Here is an 18,843-nt window from a genome sequence, read left to right on the forward strand (position 1 = left end):
GTCTGTCTTCCTGCCGTCTATCACAACATGCTGCTCCTCCATCGTACTGCCGCCAAACCACTCCCTCTGCCCTGTGTCGACTAGATCCACCCTGACTTCTTTTTAGGCGTACAGTGGAGACGAAAGTTGAGGCAGGAAGGGAAGCCCATTAAAACCTGCATTAGTCTCAGTCTGCTAACCCCTCATGCATGAGCAAGGACCGGATTCTCAGTCCGTCGTCATGTGCTTCAAACAATGTCTGTCATTGTGAATGTGAAATGGCACTGGGCCTAGGGGAGTAGGCCAGGGTACACTCTGTGAATCTGAAGTTGGGGTCGCCTGAGACTAAGAGAAAGCAGTCCTGCAAGGCTAGCCACCCAGGGCCAGCGGCCAGGGATGGTCTTGTAGCCCAAGCCTCTGGCGCAGTTACCCACGGTGCTCATTACAGGAAGTGTTCCGGTGTTACTGGCTCAGCGCTCCAATCAGTGGCTCGCTAATATTCCGAGTGTTGAGGCATGACGCCTTTGTGTTTTCACGTTATCTTTTTAATTTCAGTAGCCCATCTCCGCTGTCCAAATTTGCTTTGAAAATAAAAAAAGAAAGGATTGAGAAGAAGCCTTGACTAAGATAAAGCAAAAGCAGAGAGGCTTTGAAGACTAGAACTTTGAACTTTTTTTTTTCTGTCTTAAATTATTCCACTGTGTCACACAGCCCCTCATATGCAAGGAGAACTCGGTCTCCTAAATGTGTTGATATTCTAACCTCTTCCCTCTTCTAGTCTCTATTCTCCAGTAAAATCCCATTGATTGGTTGAATCGGATGACCAGTAATTCCGGCACGTTAAGATCTCTGACCGTCTATTACATTCTAACAATGCGATTGATTAGGTGCAGCGACGTTCCAATTTGAACTACTTTAATAAGGGTAGTTGACACAGATTCCTCACATACCTGAGGTTATGATGACATAACATTCAAACAATTAACATAGGCGACCTACGTTTTCAAATACAATGTCTTGTCCTCATTTTGATAGCCACATTTAAAGAGGATATTCCTAGAGTTGGTGGAACGTGAGTCCATGCCAAATGGTTCTCTCCACATCTGTTCCTTAATGTGTCGTAAGGGCCTCTGTACTGTATGTGGCTGGGTCAGGGCGAGAGCTGAGAGCGTATTGCTGTCCCTCTCTAGGAACACATGATGCATGACGTATGTGATGCCCTGAGGGAAGGGTGTGTGCTAGCACTGATCATGCTCCTAGAAAATGGCCGTGTGTGTGTGTGTGTTCCCGGAGGCCCTCGGCTCTTTTTCACGTCTGTCAGAACTCTCTGACTGCAAGAAGAAGAGAAAAATGGAACTTGGGAGTTGGTGACTTATTGGTAAATGTCAAGGTCCTCATTTTCCCACATTTCTAACAGTCCTGTTCCCCAACCCCCCCCCCCCCCCCCCCGCCATCTCATCATTTTTGGTATGTCATTGTAGAGGCTTTGGAAACTTGTGACACGAAAGCAATTTGTGAGCGTTGGGTGGAGTGAGCGGTGTGTTGGTGACGCAGACAGCCAGTCTCTACTCGTGCTCATTAATGTTGCTCACGCTATTATTACTGAAGGTATCATTTCTCAAAGTTAGGATCGACTTTCTGCGCTATAGATACACCTAAGACTCAAATGCCAGGAATACCACTCTTTCCCTTCCGTTCTCCCTGTTTTTGTCAGGTACATGGAACAAAAAAAGAACACTCCTGAAAGCCGTTGTCACTCGGCTTGTAAGACTATCTGCCGTCACTTCAGCCTGGTATTCAGTTTCTCAGAAGAGACAATTGATGTGAAGGAAAAGCGAGGTGTATTGATCTGGAGGAGATGTGAAAATTCTGTTATTTTGTCTGCTATTTGCCTCAGGCACTGTGACTCATGTCACTTACAGTGCCTTAAGAAGGTATTCACCCCCATTGACTTTTTCAAAATGTTGTGTTACAGCCTGAATTTGATTAAATGTAGCTTTTTTGTGACTGGCCTACACACAATACCCCATAATGTCGAAGTGGACTAATGTTTTTAGACATTTCTACCTATTAATTCAAAAATAAAAGCTCTTGAGTCAATAAGTATTCAAGACCTTTTTTATGGAAAGCCTAAATAAGTTCAGTAGTAAAACTGTGCTTAAACAAGTAACAATAAGTTGCATTGACTCACTGTGTCGAATAATAGTATTTTGAACATGATTTTTGAATGACTGCCTCATATCTGTACCCCACACATACAATTATCTGTAAGGTCCCTCAGTCGAGCAGTGCATTTCAAACACAGATTCTACCACAAAGACCAGGTAGGTTTTCCAATTCCTCACAAAGAAGGGCAGCTATTGGTTAAGAAAAAGCAGACATTGAATATCACTTTGAGCATGGTGAAGTTATTAATTACGCTTTGGATACTGTATCAATACACCCAGTCACTACAAAGATACAGTTGTCCTTCCTAACTCAGTTGCCGGAGAGGAAAGTAACCACTCTGAGATTTCACCATGAGGCCAATGGTGGCTTTAAAAAATAATATATAGCGTTTTAATGGCTGTGATAGGCGGAAACTGAGGATGAATCAACAACATTGTAGTTACTCCGCAATACTAACCTAATTGACAGAGTGAAAAGAAGGAAGCTTGTACAGAATAAAAAATATAAAAAAATATGCTTTTACAAAGTATTGACACAGGGGTGTGAATACTTATGTTAAATTTGATATTTCTGTATGTCATTTTCAATACATTTCTAAAAACATGTTTTCACTTTGTCGTTATGTGGTATTGTGTGTACTGTAGATGGGTGAGAGAATCTATTTAATCCATTTTCAATTCAGGCTTTATCACAACAAAATGTGGAATAAGTCAAGGGGTGCGACATACTTTCTGAAGGCTCTGTATCTCTACTGCCAGAGAACGAGAAGACACAGATATTCAAACCTTATACTAGAGCTGGGACAATAAACTGACCATACCAATCACTTATTGGCCGTGTGTTGCCAGGACAACAACCTCTCCCTCAACGTGATCAAGACAAAAGAGATGATTGTTGACTACAGGAAAGGAGGACCGAGCACGCCCCCATTCTCATCAACAGGGCTGTAGTGGAGCAGGTTGAGAGCTTCAAGTTCCTTGGTGTCCACATCACCAACAAACTAACATGGTCCAAACACACCAAGACAGTTGTGAAGAGTGCACAACAAAGCCTATTCCCCCTCAGGAGACTGAAACGATTTGTCATGGGTGCTCAGATCCTCAAAATGTTCTCTACAGCTGCACCATCGAAAGCATCCTGACTGGTTGCATCACTGCCTGGTATGGCAACTGCTTGGCCTCGGACCGCAAGGCACTACAGAGGGTAGTGCGTACGGCCCAGTACATCACTGGGGCCAAGCTTTCTGCTATCAAAGACCTCTATACGGTGTTAAAGGAAGGCCCTAAATGTTGTCAAAGACTCCAGCCACCTTAGTCATAGACTGTTTTCTCCGCTACCAAGCGGTACCTGAGCGCCAAGTCTAGGTCCAAAAGGCTTCTTAACAGCTTCTACCCCTCCCAAGCCATAAGACTCCTGAACAGCTAATCAAATGGCTACCCAGACTATTAGCATTGCCCCCCCCCCCCCCCCCCCCCTTTTATTTTACACTGCTGCTACTCTTTATTATTATCTATGCTTAGTAACTTTGACTCTACCTACATGTACATATTACCTCGGCTAACTGGTGCCCCCGCACATTGACTGTGTACCGGTACCCCCTGTATATAGCCTCGCTATTGTTATTTCACTGCTGCTCTTTAATTATTTCTTACTTTTATTTGTAATTTTTTACCCATCTATTTTTTTACTAAACACTTATTTTTCTTAACTGCATTGTCGGTTAAGGGCTTGTAAATAAGCGTTTCAACTCCTGTTGTATTCGGCGCATGTGACCCCCCCAAAAAAGTATTTCATTGCAGGATTTTGCTGGTATTGTTCGTTACGATAAGTTGCCTGTGCTAGTGAAATGAAATAAGTTTGCTAATATGGCTGATTTGTTAATGGGACAATCGGCGGCAACAACCATCAAGCTAGTAGCAGTTGTTTAAAGGATCATTAAAAAGAAGCTGTGGTGCACATTGTTATAAACATATATTTCTATCTACGTTATACTTTATAAGCACTTTAGCTATAGCTACCTTGTGTAACGCAGCCCCGTCCTACAGTAGAACCAACTGTCTATGACAGAGCAGTTTTTGCACTCCTTGTTTTTTTGGGGTGTATCCCATCTGTTTCACTTGACAAATGCATTGTGTCATCTGAATCATACTGGGGTTTTCATAATCCTTTACACATTTAAAAGGGTGGGCTACTCCCGTCGCGGTGGCTGCCTGGTGCATATTAAATAACTTGTGTATGAATAGCAGAGCCCCCCCCGTCCCTTTTAATCCTGGCCCAGATGACATGGTGACAGGCCTTCACGTCACTCTCTCGGCCACAATGGGAGCCAAGTGACAGGTATTGTGGTTGGAGCTTAGACTCTGGGTGTGGGGACTGGGGAGGGGGCAGGGAGTGGGGTAAAGGACTCAAATGCCTGCACGTCATCCTTAGAACCCCTTTTGGAATTTTCTCTTGCTTTGTTGCTTTCTGAAACTAGCCCCTTTTCCCGCCTCTAAACTTTCTGATGGGGATATTGGATCACGCAGACGGACTAGCACACGAACAGCTGCGTCTCACACCAAAGGGAGGGCGACTCGGGCGTCTTTCACATGCTCTGCTCCCAGCACCCTTTTGAAGTGATGAAATGGCTTTCTCCCTGGCCCTCCTCTCCTATCCTCTCCATGGCCTTGCCTGTGTTTTCATCTTTATAAATGTACTTTTGTGCTCTTGCTTTGCTTTGGTATTCGTGCATTTTTATCCCCGTACCCCTGCAAGGCTTTGATTCTTTGTTCCATGCTCTTTTCCCATGCGCCCTCCCACCTTCCATATATTAATGGATCTGTGGTGACTGGCTGGATCCCACCTCAGGCACGCTGGATCTTGTTGTCTCCCTGTCAACCTCAGCCCTTTCCAAAGTTTGAACAAGCTCTCGTTTTAAGCTTGTGTATTTGTCCTCTGAAAATTGGTGCTTTGTAGAGGAAGACAAAAAAAACAAGGTGCGGCCATTCTAAACAAGCAACCCTATAGAATATACACAGGCAGGTTAAATGTACCAGTTTTTGTGTTTGATTTTTTTTTGTGGGTAAATAGAAGTTCTGTTTGCAGACCTGTGTTTTGTTAGCTTCACTACAGACTCGCTCAACCTTTTTTGGGTTCATTTTGAACCAGAATGTCATAACAGATTAGGCTCGTTGAAACATTTCCAGCTGAAATTGCCCAATTGACAATACATTAACAGTATGCAAGCAACTTCTATTATACAATGACATGACCCTGGATGGGTGCTTCGTTTCCGGAGTCATGATGGAGACATTGTGGACGGGGCTGTCCATCCTGGCAATGATGCAGGCTTCTAGAGACTAGAGGTCATTCATATTCTGCTCCACCCCCTCTCTTTACCTGTACCACACTCGCTTCTTAAAGTTTTTAGTTTTAACTTTACAGACGGAAAGGTTCCTTGGTTCCTTTGAAGTGAATGGAAGAGCGCAAGGATCATTTGTGAAAGCCCCTGCTAATCAATTCAAGTGGCTGTCATTACTCTGTAATCCAGAATTGGCCTGTCCCAGATCCTCTTGGTATTCTCTGAGAGGAATGCCTGAACGCCGGGATCTCGTGACATCAGCACATTAATTCACTGACTGGGTCTTCTGCTCTCCTTTAAAAACCCATTATACATTTCTCTTTGTCAAACGGTATGAAAAAATTATGGGGCAGCACCCATCAGAATCAGCACCTTACTGTATGTACGTGTTGGAATGCGCCTCTTTCTAGGGCAGGTATCCCCAACCTGGGGTACGCACAATGCCGTCTGGGGTACGCCAAATAAAAATGTGATTCACATTCAAAAAAAAAAGTTCTGTTTTCAAACGGTCCATTTGTATTTTCCAACGGGGCTATACATTTGCGTAAGGTTTTTTTTCTCGCCTGAGTAGCTTCGTTTCACTGCCAAAAATTTAATTAAATCATCTACTGTTCAGCGAATTAACACAATGTCAAATACAGGTAGCAGACATTTAGAAACAAATCATGCCAATTTGAAAAATAAGCCACAAGTTTTTTGAGAGAGAATTAAGACGACTTTCGCGTAGTAAGACGTATAAAAGCAACAGATACCATTAATAAGAAGGGACTAGAAGAATCTTATATGGTGAGCTACCGAGTGGCTAGGACAGGCAAGTCCCATACTATTGTGGAGGACTGCCGCGGATATAGCTGGGACAATGCTGGAGGAAAAGGCCCAAAAAACTATACAGACGATGCCTTCATCAAACAACACCGTTTCACGACGCATCAGTGACATGGCAGGAGATGTTTTGAAACAATTACTGCTTCGCATACAAGCCAGTGAATTATATGCATTACAGCTGGATGAGTCAACAGACGTGGCGGGCCTGGCACAGCTCCTGGAATATTTCTGTTACGTTTATGGGGGGACAGTTAAGGAGTACATCCTCTTCTGCAAACCACTGGAAGCCAGGACAACAGGAGAATATATTTTTAAAGTACTGGACATCTTTGTGACATCAAATGGACTTTAGTGGTCAAGATGTGTTGATATCTGTACTGATGGCGCAAAATCCATGACAGGGAGACCTAGTGGAGTGGAGTGGTAACGCGTGTGTAAGCAGTTGCTCCTGACTCCACTTGGGTACCTGCAGCATCACCGAGAGGCTTTTGCTGCAAAAGGAATACCTGACAGCTTGAAAGATGTTTTGGACACTACAGTGAAAATGGTTGACTTTTTTAAAGCAAGTCCCCTGAACTCTCGTGTATTTGCAGCACTATGCAATGATATGGTCAGTGACCATTTAAACGCTTTTACAACATACAGATGTGCGCTGGTTATCAAGGGGCAAAGTATTGACACCTTTTTTTGAATTGAGAGACGAGCTTAAAGTTCTCTTTACTGACCATCATTTTCACTTGTCTGACCGCTTGCATGATGACGAGTTTCTCACACGACTGGCCTATCTGGGTGATGTATTTTTCTCACCTGAATGATCTGATTCTAGGATTACAGGGACTCTCCTCAACTTTATTCAATGTGCGGGACAAAATTGAGGCAATGATTAAGGAGTTGGAGCTCTTTTTTTTGTCTGCATTAGCAAGGATGACAACACATGTCTTTCCATCATTGTATGATTTTTGTTTGCAAATGAACTCAAGCTTACGGACAATGTCAAATGTGATGTAGCGAAGCACCTGAGTGAGATGGGTGCACAATTACGCAGGTACTTTCCCAAAACGGACGACACAAACAACTGGATTCGTTATCCCTTTCATTCCCTGCCTCCAGTCCACTTACCGATATCTGAACAAGAGAGCCTCAACGAAATTGCAACAAATGGTTCTGTGAAAATTGAATTCAATCAGAAGCCACTGCCAGATTTCTGGATTGGGCTGCACTCGGAGTATCCTGTCCTGGCAAATCGCGCTGTTATGATTCTGATGCCCTTTGCAACCACGTACCTATGTGAGAGTGGATTCTCGGCTCTCACTAGCATGAAAACTAAATACAGGCATGAAAATGATTTAAGACTGAGTCTCTCTCCAATACAACCCAACATTGCAGAGTTATGTGCATCCTTTCAAGCACACCCTTCTCATTAACCTGTGGTGAGTTATTCACAATTTTTGATGAACAAATAAAATTTTGTGTGAAAAGGGCTAAATAAAGCAAAACTATTTATTTATTTATTATATTATTATTTGTGCCCTTGTCCTATAAGAGCTCTATTTCACTTCCCACCAGCCGGGTTGTGACAAACTCACACTCATTCTTATGTTTAATAAATGTATCGTATTGTGTGTGTGTGTGTGTGTGTGTGTGTGTGTGTGTGTGTGTGTGTGTGTGTGTGTGTGTGTGTGTGTGTGTGTGTGTGTGTGTGTGTGTGTGTGTGGCAGGCTTACAATGATGGCAAAAAACATTTGAGAGTGCGCTGACCCTGGTGCTAGAGGGGGTAAAGCTGGAGGTTGAATGTTTGAAGGGGTACGGGACTATAATAAGTTTGGGAACCACTGATCTAGGGGATCTGATGTTGGCTTGTTGATATCCCTGGGAGCATGTTGAAGCAATCAGGTAGACACAGGCACAATTCCAACACATTTTGATCAGGGTGGCCTATCTTAAGAGACTTTTTTTTGTTTATTCAAAATGGATGTCATTAAACAACATTTGAAAATAATGAATCAAAGATGCAATCAAGAAATGCGGGGTGGGATGGAGGTTGAGCTCAGTAAAAGGAGAGAACTGGAACACTGAACAGTCCTTTTCTAAACTGTGTGTATATTTGTCTTTGTCCTCCAGGTCTCCAGGAGAATGTTTTGGGGATGAACTGCTGGAAGAGCAGCACCTTGCTGGACAACCCGTGTGACCCCAGAGAACCATCTCTACCCCGTCGCCACCTTCGCCCCTCTGTCAGTGCTGCGGAGAGCCCAAAGACTTAGTGTGAGCAGTTGGGGGTCGGGGGGTGGGGAGGGCAGGGGACCTGGGCTGGTGGATGGAGGAAAGGCACACATCCCTTCTGCCAGCGAGCCACCCACCCACCCTGATGGTGTCCCCTGCCCATGTCGCTCCCACCACCCCTCTGCAATGGTGACATGAGTGTATGTGACGTGAAGGAGCCTATTGTATTTTGGAAGAAGAATCTCTGCCACCTCTGAAGCAACTGTTGCATTCCGATTAGCTTTCGCCGTGAACTCTGTGACTGATTCTGCGCAGGGTGATGTTGCTGCCGTCATGCGGTCGCCTCCGGCGGCTCTTCCGTCACTCTCACTCCCTCACTCTCCAGACCAGCCTGCTGCTCCTCTTCCTCTTCTGCATGGTCAGCGTCCTGGTCTCTGCCTACTTCCTCTACGGAGTCAAGCGGGAGCTGGAGCCGGCGGCGGGAGGCGTAGGAGGGCCGGAGGAAGGCACTGCCGACTGGGACGACCCTCGGGCCACCACGCCCTCCACCTCCTCCCGAGCGCTCCCTCCACGCACGGCCAGGCCCTCAGACGCGTCACGCACCGACCCTGTGGTGCTGGTGTTTGTGGAGAGTCTGTACTCCCAGTTGGGCCAGGACATTGTGGCAATCCTAGAGTCTGGCCGTTTCCTCTACCGGACCGAGATCGCCCCGGGGAAGGGGGACATGCCCACCCTGACAGACAAGGACCGAGGCCGTTTCACGCTGGTCATCTACGAGAACATCCTGAAATACGTCAACCTGGACGCCTGGAACAGAGACCTACTGGACAAGTACTGCGTGGAATACGGCGTGGGTATCATAGGCTTCTTTAAGGTTAGTACTGTGTGGAGTAATGAGTGTCGTAATGACTCAAAACAAATTTACTTTTTTAATTACTCTGCCATTTTAAGTAATGCCCCTCAACCCTTTACTTTTCCTAGATAAGTGTATTTAAGACTGTCGTTGTTAGAATCTTAATATCACAAACATAATTTCTCTTATAGTTAAGAGGACATGTCATTTTCTTCCCCCCTTTATTTACATTTTTTGTATTTCACCTTTATTTAACCAGGTAGGCCAGTGGAGAACAAGTTCTCATTTACAACTGCGACCTGGCCAAGATAAAGCAAAGCAGTGAGACAAAAACAACAACAGAGTTACACATGGAATAAACAAACGTACAGTCAATAACGCTATAGAAAAATCTCTGTACAGTGTGTGCAAATGTAGGGAGGTAAGGCAATAAATAGGCCATGGAAGCGAAATAATTACAGTTTAGCTTTAACACTGGAGTGATAGATGTGCAGATGATGATGTGCATGTAGAGATACTGTTGTGCAAAAGAGCAGGAGGATAAGTAACAATATGGGGATGAGGTAGTTGGGTGTGCTATTTACAGATTGGCTGTGTACATGTACAGTGATCGGTAAGCTGCTCTGACAGCTGATGCTTAAAGTTAGAGAGGGAGATAAAGGACTCCAACTTCAGTGATTTTTGCAATTAGTTCCAGTCATTGGTGGCAGAGAACTGGAAGGAAAAGCAGCCAAAGTAAGTGTTGGCTTTGGGGATGACCAGTGAAATATACCTGCTGGAGCGTGTGCTACGGGTGGGTGCTGCTATGGTGACCAGTGAGCTGAGATAATGCAGGGCTTTACCTAGCATAGACTTATAGATGACCTGGAGCCAGTGGGTTTGGCGACGAATATGTAGTAAAGGCCAGCCAACGAGAGCATACAGGTCGCAGTGGTGGGTAGTATATGAGGCTTTGGTGACAAAACGGATGGCACTGTAATAGACTGCATCCAATTTGCTGAGTAGAGTGTTAGGAGGCTATTCTGTAAATGACATCGCTGAAGTCAAGGATTGGTAGGATAGTCAGTTTTACGAGGGTATGTTTTGCTGCTTTAGTGAAGGATGCTTTGTTTTGCGAAATAGGAAGCCGATTCTAGATTTAATTTTGATGGCTGTGATAGAAAACTAAGGATGGATCAACAACATTGTAGTTACTCCACAATACTAACCTAAATGACAGAGTGAAATGTAGGAAGCCTGTACAGAATACTCAAAATATTCAAAACATGTATCCTGTTTTCAATAAGGCACTAAAATAAAACTGCAAAAAATGTGGCAAAGAAATTAACTTTATATCCTGAATACAAAGCGTTATGTTTGGCGCAATTCCAACACAACAGATCACTGGGTACCACTCTTCATATTTTCAAGCATAGTGGAGGCTGCATCATGTTATGGGTATGCTTGTCATCGGCAAGAACTAGGGAGTTTTTTTTATGATTAAAAAAAACGGAATAGAGTTTAGCACAGGCAAAATCCTAGAGGAAAACTGCCTTCCAACAGACACTGGGAGACAAATTCACCTTTCAGCAGGACAATAACCTGAAACACAAGAGCAAATATACATGGGAGTTGCTTACCAGCAAGACATTGAATATTCCAGAGTGGCCTAGTTACAGTTTTAATTTAAATAGGCTTATATAAATGGCAATTCTTGAAAATGACTGTATAGCAATGATCAGCAACTAACTTGACAGAGCTTGAGGAATTTTAAGAATAATGTGCAAATATTGTACAATCCAGGCGTGCAAAGCTCTTAGAGACTTACCCAGAAAGACTCAGCTGTAATTGCTGCCAAAGGTGATTCTAACATGTATTAACTCACGGAGTTGAATACTTATGTAATCAAGATATGTTAGTATTTCATTTTTCATAAATGTTTTACAAATGTTAGCATTTTTCTTACACTTTGACATTACAGATTATTTTGTGTAGATCGTTGACAACAAATTACCATTTAAATAAATGTTAATCCCACTTTGTAACACAACAATGTGGAAAAAGTCAAAGGGTGTGAATACTTTCTGAAGGCACTATACTGCACGAAGAAACTGCTCTCTATACCTCTCGATCACACGTTTTTCTGTGTCTTCCCTCAGCCTCAGACCGGACAAGTAGGCGTGGTCATTGTAGTTACTTACTATGTTTTCTGCACTGAACTATATAAAATATTGACCTGTTGGAAACTACAACTCCCAACTACATCACACAGTTCGGGCTTACTCTGATTTTATCTCTCGAGAAACTCACAGGAAAATGAATAAATAAATGGAATTCAATTAGTTGTTTTAAAATAACCAAAATGTTAATCGCTCAACACAATTAAAATATATGTTATTTTGAAGTACTTTTTCTTATATCTATAATGTTTCTTAAGTAAATTGTAATAGATTTTTTTGTGATGGATTTAACTCTTGAACTGCCGTGTTTTTTGTTTTTACAGAAACATAAATAATAAAATAATAAACGCTATAAGACCTTCATAAACACAACCAAATTAATAATTTTGCGATCGCATATATGAAGTCTATTTATTAGACTGCTAGAATGTTGACGTTCAAAAGAGGCGCCATTGGCCCGGAGGGGGGTCCTACGAGGCCAGGCTTTTCTAGTGTTTAAGGTTAGTACTGTGTGGACTACGGAGTGGCGGGATCATAGGCTCATTTAAGGTGAGAGCCAGTCACCGACTGCAGCCTGCTAAGATAGGTGTACATTGCTTATCAATCTCAAGTATCTTTAATCAGCTGTATAAAGAAACAATACGTCCTAAGAAGCGCTATAGAAATTATACTGATTCGCCGGGTAGGAGCACTTGTGCTGATTGTGTCAGACCTTTTGTGTGTTCAATCTGATCCCTGGTTCATCGTGCTGAAAAAGTAATCATATTTATCATCATGCCTCCACTCAAAATCTCCTCACCCTGACTTTACTGCTTCAGGCTACAATCACCATATAGACTAGAAGAGGTCCTCCTAACCACTAAGCATCCTCTCATAGTCTGGGATAGGCAGGCATTGCTGGAGGTCAGGTCAGAGAAAGTGGACACCTAGACTGGTTTGTGTAAGTACATAGTCGGATGAGTAGAAAAGTGGGCCGTGAGCTGTGAGACAGCAGAATTCTCCAGGTCCGCCCTGAAGCCGAGGGGGAATTCAGTGGTTTGCAATAAAAGTGTCTGAATGAAATGTGCGCTCGTTAATTTTAAATGACTCCCGACTGTGTAAAAGGCGGGCAGGTTCCGCCTTGAGGGTGTCGTCTAACCTGGAAGTCTACCTCTGTGTTCAGCGCGTACAGTATAATACAGTACACACACACACACAGGTCTATCAACAGAGTCTCTGCCTGTGGTTGGTTGCTACCCTGCCGTTCCTCTAGTGCAGTGGTCCTGTCATGGCTCATCGACCGTAGGCCCGTAGCTTAGCTGATAATGGCCCTGCTGGAAAATTCACCAGGGGTGGGAGTGGGACTCACTCAGCTGCTTGGCTGCTACAGTAAATTGGCCTGCCTAATTCCCCTTGGTCGGGTCTGAAGTAAACCCCGTCCTGTTAGTACCACAATACTGGGACTAAGTGGCCTCGCCCAGCCTGGTCCCAGAGCTGACAGACAGGGTGAAGTCCAAGCACCGGAGCAGGGTTTTCACAACCTGAAAGGCCAGCTCGGCCCATTTGCTAACCAGCACCCTCACTTTTAATTACACCCAGGCAGGGATAGAGGCTGCTTTAAGCCCCTCTCGTCCTCCCCATTAGTCCTTGAGCTTAATCCTATATCCATGTTGTTGCTGTGTAATTGGAATACATCCTCCCCTTCTAAACTAGCACTAGAGTCAGTCTCCTCATAATTCACCCAGGGCTAGGCTATATTAAGAACTGCCTCCTTTTCTTGCTGTGGGCGTTTGGCCAATCAACCTCGTAGTGTCCCTGGGCTAGTAGCCATGTTGCCATGACCAGTGGTGTAAAGTACTTAAGTAAAAAAAAAAAAAAATACTTTGAAGTACTACTTAAGTAGTTTTTTGGGGTGTCTGTACTTTACTACTTTACTCAAGTTTGACAATTTGGGTACTTTTCCCACCACTGGCCATGACGCACTGAAAGCTAAGCCTAATAGGTGATAACCACCCAAGTCTGTGGATCTGACTGAGGGGCTCTTGTGTAAAGGGTGGCTACTAGCTAGAGGCATATATTGCATGATGTTGAATTCCTTAAGTCAATATCCAGCTAGATAGATGGATAGTAAATCATATTTTCCAAAGTCAGATATTGCCAGTGGCTCTGAGAATAGAGCAGCATCTGCTAAGCCACTGAATGATGATTTGCTAGTCTGGATGTGAGTCTGGCAGACACGGACTGTCTATGGCTGTGATTGTGTCGAATTACCAAATGCTGTTTATCACCAATCGATACAAGCTTTATGGGGCTCCTGCTCAGAATGTAAATGAACAAATAAGGGGCAGAGGGTTCACCTACATTTTTCTTTCGCTCCTGCACAAATGCACACAGAGATTTGCGCAACCCACACATGGCCAGAGCCCGTAACTCTTTGGTAAATGTTTTCAGCATTGGAAGAGAATTGAGGCCACTGAGTTGTGGAGGAAATTAACTGTTAACTGAAATGCCCGCTGTGACCTGGCTCCATCTCTCCCCTCTCTTCTCTCCCAGGCCAATGAGAACAGCCTGCTCAGTGCCCAGTTGAAGGGCTTCCCTCTCTTCCTCCATTCAAACCTGGGCCTGAGGGACTGCAGCGTCAACCCCAAGTCCCCCCTGCTCCTCATCACTAAGGCCCGGGAGGTGGAGCGAGGCCCCCTACCCGGGGACGACTGGACCGTCTTCCAGTCCAACCACTCTACCTACGAGCCTGTTCTCCTAGCCAGGACCCGGGTGCCTGACCTGGGCCCATCCGGGGCGGGGGTGGGGGTGGGCGGCCCCCTCCATGCCTCTGTGGTCCAGGACCTGGGGCTCCACGACGGCATCCAGCGGGTGCTCTTCGGCAACAACCTCAACTTCTGGCTGCACAAGCTGGTGTTTGTGGACGCTGTGGCCTTCCTGACGGGCAAGAGGCTGTCTCTGGCTCTAGATCGCTACCTGCTGGTGGACATCGACGACATCTTCGTGGGCAAGGAGGGCACCCGCATGAAGGTTTCAGACGTCAAGGTAAGCATCTGCAGTGTATTGGTCTTTGTAAAGGGGGTTTTGTTTGTGAAGTGCGTTTACTCGTGTCAGTGTGTTTCTGTGCGTGATATGACTATATATATTTACGTTTAGTTCAGTAAGTAGGCTAATCACCAGAGGTGTGACCAAGTCACTATTGTTCGAGTCGCAAGTCTCAAGTCACAAGGTCCGAGTCCCAAGTAGAACGGGTCGAGTCTCGTGTCAAGTCCAAGTCGTGCATTCTAAGAGCGTGACGAGTCATAAGTCAAGTTAAAAATTAAAAAAGCTGTACAGGCAATGACAAATGTTTCTGTTTGAGGCTACCAGACGGCCCTTTTCATTATTTTGTCTGCAACACATTTTGATTATGTAATAACACATACAAATTCCAAATGCGAGCTTCATATGTAAATGATCAATTTCAATCAATTTTGACATGCAAAGACTAGTAAATCTATGCTAGTAATTGTTGCTTGAAGCCCCATTGCTGGTAAGTAAATGGTTCATATTCTTGATCACCCCAAACGTTTTGGAACTGCATATTAATTTATGGCAATCCTCTCGCCCTACAATTAGTATTTTGCGCTGCACCATATCCTATACCTGTACAGCAAATCAGTAATTTCTTCGCTAGCTCAGTGGTTTTCTAACTTTTTGACCCTCGACCCCCAAAAAGGAGTGGTTCAAAGCTTGCGACCCATGCGCGTGCACATGCAATCGGGCACAGGGCGAACACGTGCGCACAATCGCTGCGCAAATGTACAGTGCCTTCGGACAGTATTCAGACCCCTTGACTTTTTCCAAATTTTGTTACGTTACAGCCTTATTCTAAAATGATTTAAAAATAAATAAATCAGAAATACCTAATTTACACAAGTATTCAGACCCTTTGCTATGAGACTCGAAATTGAGCTTAGGTGCACCCTGTTTCCATTGATGATCCTTGAGGTGTTTCTACAACTTGATTGGAGTCCACCTGTGGTAAATTCAGTTGATTGGACATGATTTGGAAAGGCACACACCTGTCTATATAAGGTCCCACAGTTGACAGTGCACGTCAGAGATAAAACCAAGCCATGAGGTCAAACGAATTGTCTGTAGAGCTCCGAGGCAGGATTGTGTCGAGGCACAGAAATGGGGAAGGTCCCCAAGAACACTGTGGCCTCCATTATTGTGACCTCAGACTGGGGTGAAGGTTCAGCTTCCAACAGGACAACGACTCTAAGCACACAGCCAAGACAACGCAGGAGTGGCTTTGGGACAAGTCTCTGAATGTTCTTGAGTGGACCAGCCAGAGCCCGGTCTTGAACTCGATCTAACATCTCTGGAGAGACTTGAAAGTAGCTGTGCAGCAACGCTACCCATCCAACCTGACAGAGCTTGAGAGGATCTGCAGAGAAGAATGGGGAGAAACTTCCCCAAAAACCGGTGTGCCAAGCTTGAAGCATCATACCCAAGAAGACTCGAGGCTGTAATCGCTGCTAAAGGTGCTTCAACAAAGTACTAAGTAAAGGGTCTGAATACTTATGTAAATGTGATATTTTTTTGTAATACATTTGTAAAAATGTCAAAATCTGTTTTCACTTTGTCATTATGGGGTATTGTGTGTAGATTGATGAGGGGAAATAAAGATGTAATCCATTTTGGAATAAGGCTGTAACGTCAAGGGGTCTACTTTCCAAATGCTCTGTAACCTGTCAATTTAGCCATAAATGGTAATGCATTTTCAACATGGAAGATACAGAAATAGATTGTTTTTACACCTGCATTTTTTTGTTGAAAGTAACACATGTTAGCAGTCAATATCAACTAGGGATATCATGTCACATTCTCACTTATCTGGAGTCCAGAGCAAGCAGGATCATACGGGCCTACCTGTATGCAGCTGAAGTTACGGGATCGGATGGAGAGCATGATCTGTCTGTAGACCTTTTCTTCTGTACAAATATCATTATTAATTAGCCAGATTATGTTATCTAGGGCTGTGGGTGTCAGGAAATGTAATCAACCGGTGATTGTCAAGCAAATAACTGCCGGTCTCACGGTAATTGACCGCTAATTAACATAAACAGCTTTAGCATCTCCTTTCTTCACACGCATAGCCTTCAAGCCACTGATGAAGACTTTTGGAACATCTACATTTGAAAACGTCTAGTAAATCCAATTAATATAGCCTACGCCATCACAGTAAATCCGTTTATTTATTTTAGACAGGTCCAAAGAAACATGTTATGAAGAAAATGTAGTTATTTCAGAAGAACATAATACCTTACTATGAGTGTCCTTATGTTAGACCCTGATCTGGCTAGCAGACAATATTTGCTTAGAATTCCGTGGCATTATTTTATATTGTTTTGTAGTTTGAAGAACACAATTGAACATAGTGGAATAAAATGGAAAGGATATTTTCTCTGAGCGATTTCTGAGGAAGTGCGCGCGTGCGGCTATTGTGTTCAGCGGTTAACGAAGAAACAGGTCCCCCTATATGTTTTATTTTGAGTTATTTATGCAACTTTAGTTGTGATACAAACGTTGGGCTATATGTTTAGATTTTTTTATTCATTCTAAGGCTGCATGATGCGTCTACAATGATAATTAGAAAAGAGTTCCCTCAAAGGCATGCGCTCTGCTTTGTTTCTTGCACAGGCTGCACACACTTCATCAGTCTCTCGTTCACAATTTGACAAGCTCTTGATTATGCCTCGAATTTCCCGGGGGCATCCCCCTTGTGTAGCCATAATGCCCCCTAAAAACATCCATGCCTTTTGCGGCCGTTGTGCTCTTGGTCTGAATGTAATAATTAAAATTCCATTCTCCCGGCTGCCAATCGCCGTGCCCCGAAAAACCTTTCACTCACATGGCTCTCTCAGATATCGCAATTATTATTAGCCAATGCACGTCACGTGATCGGGTCCTTCTCACAGGCATCTCAGCTCCGACGTAGGCTACAAGTGAAGACAGACGAATCGGGAACGCAACTGCGCTCGTCCTTATTGAATTAATTGAAGATGTTAGAACTGTCCACATTTACTTTTCATTTACATTTACATTTAAGTCATTTAGCAGACGCTCTTATCCAGAGCGACTTACAAATTGGTGCATTCACCTTATGATATCCAGTGGAACAACCACTTTACAATAGTGCATCTAACTCTTTTAAGGGGGGGGGGGGGGGGTTAGAAGGATTACTTTATCCTATCCTAGGTATTCCTTAAAGAGGTGGGGTTTCAGGTGTCTCCGGAAGGTGGTGATTGACTCCGCTGACCTGGCGTCGTGAGGGAGTTTGTTCCACCATTGGGGTGCCAGAGCAGCGAACAGTTTTGACTGGGCTGAGCGGGAACTGTACTTCCTCAGAGGTAGGGAGGCGAGCAGGCCAGAGGTGGATGAACGCAGTGCCCTTGTTTGGGTGTAGGGCCTGATCAGAGCCTGAAGGTACGGAGGTGCCGTTCCCCTCACAGCTCCGTAGGCAAGCACCATGGTCTTGTAGCGGATGCGAGCTTCAACTGGAAGCCAGTGGAGAGAGCGGAGGAGCGGGGTGACGTGAGAGAACTTGGGAAAGTTGACCACCAGACGGGCTGCGGCGTTCTGGATGAGTTGTAGGGGTTTAATGGCACAGGCAGGGAGCCCAGCCAACAGCGAGTTGCAGTAATCCAGACGGGAGATGACAAGTGCCTGGATTAGGACCTGCGCCGCTTCCTGCGTGAGGCAGGGTCGTACTCTGCGAATGTTGTAGAGCATGAACCTACAGGAACGGGTCACCGCCTTGATGTTAGTTGAGAACGACAGGGTGTTGTCCAGGATCACGCCAAGGTTCTTAGCACTCTGGGAGGAGGACACAATGGAGTTGTCAACCGTGATGGCGAGATCATGGAACGGGCAGTCCTTCCCCGGGAGGAAGAGCAGCTCCGTCTTGCCGAGGTTCAGCTTGAGGTGGTGATCCGTCATCCACACTGATATGTCTGCCAGACATGCAGAGATGCGATTCACCACCTGGTTATCAGAGGGGGGAAAGGAGAAGATTAATTGTGTGTCGTCTGCATAGCAATGATAGGAGAGACCATGTGAGGATTTTCGTCACCCAACAAGATGAGTAGGCCTAACGAACAGCAAAAGCACTAGTCTATGTCAATCTACTATCCCCAATAGTGCAAAGGTTGACCTATTCTATTGCGAGGAAGAAATATTCCAAACATAGTCTGGGACAGTTGTGGGATGCGATAGATCCCAAATGAATACAACCACTCACGTCACATTTCTTTTTAAAGCAATGGGGCTGA

At 44.5% G+C, this 18,843-nt stretch overlaps 1 protein-coding gene across 2 annotated transcripts in view; it reads left to right on the top strand.

The window, feature by feature from the left end:
- The window catches only part of LOC139538040 (bifunctional heparan sulfate N-deacetylase/N-sulfotransferase 1-like), a 107,862-nt gene that overhangs the window by 67,995 nt on the left and 21,024 nt on the right, over positions 1-18,843 (top strand). For both annotated transcript variants that reach the window (XM_071339953.1, XM_071339954.1), the window contains 2 exons: positions 8,435-9,407; positions 14,078-14,569. In XM_071339953.1, coding sequence (XP_071196054.1) covers positions 8,853-9,407; positions 14,078-14,569 — 1,047 coding nt within the window. In that variant the 5' untranslated portion in view covers positions 8,435-8,852. The remainder of the gene's footprint in view (positions 1-8,434; positions 9,408-14,077; positions 14,570-18,843) is intronic.

The sequence above is a fragment of the Salvelinus alpinus genome, chromosome 13, assembly GCF_045679555.1.
Source record: "Salvelinus alpinus chromosome 13, SLU_Salpinus.1, whole genome shotgun sequence".
In the NCBI taxonomy this organism is placed as follows: Eukaryota; Metazoa; Chordata; class Actinopteri; order Salmoniformes; family Salmonidae; genus Salvelinus; species Salvelinus alpinus.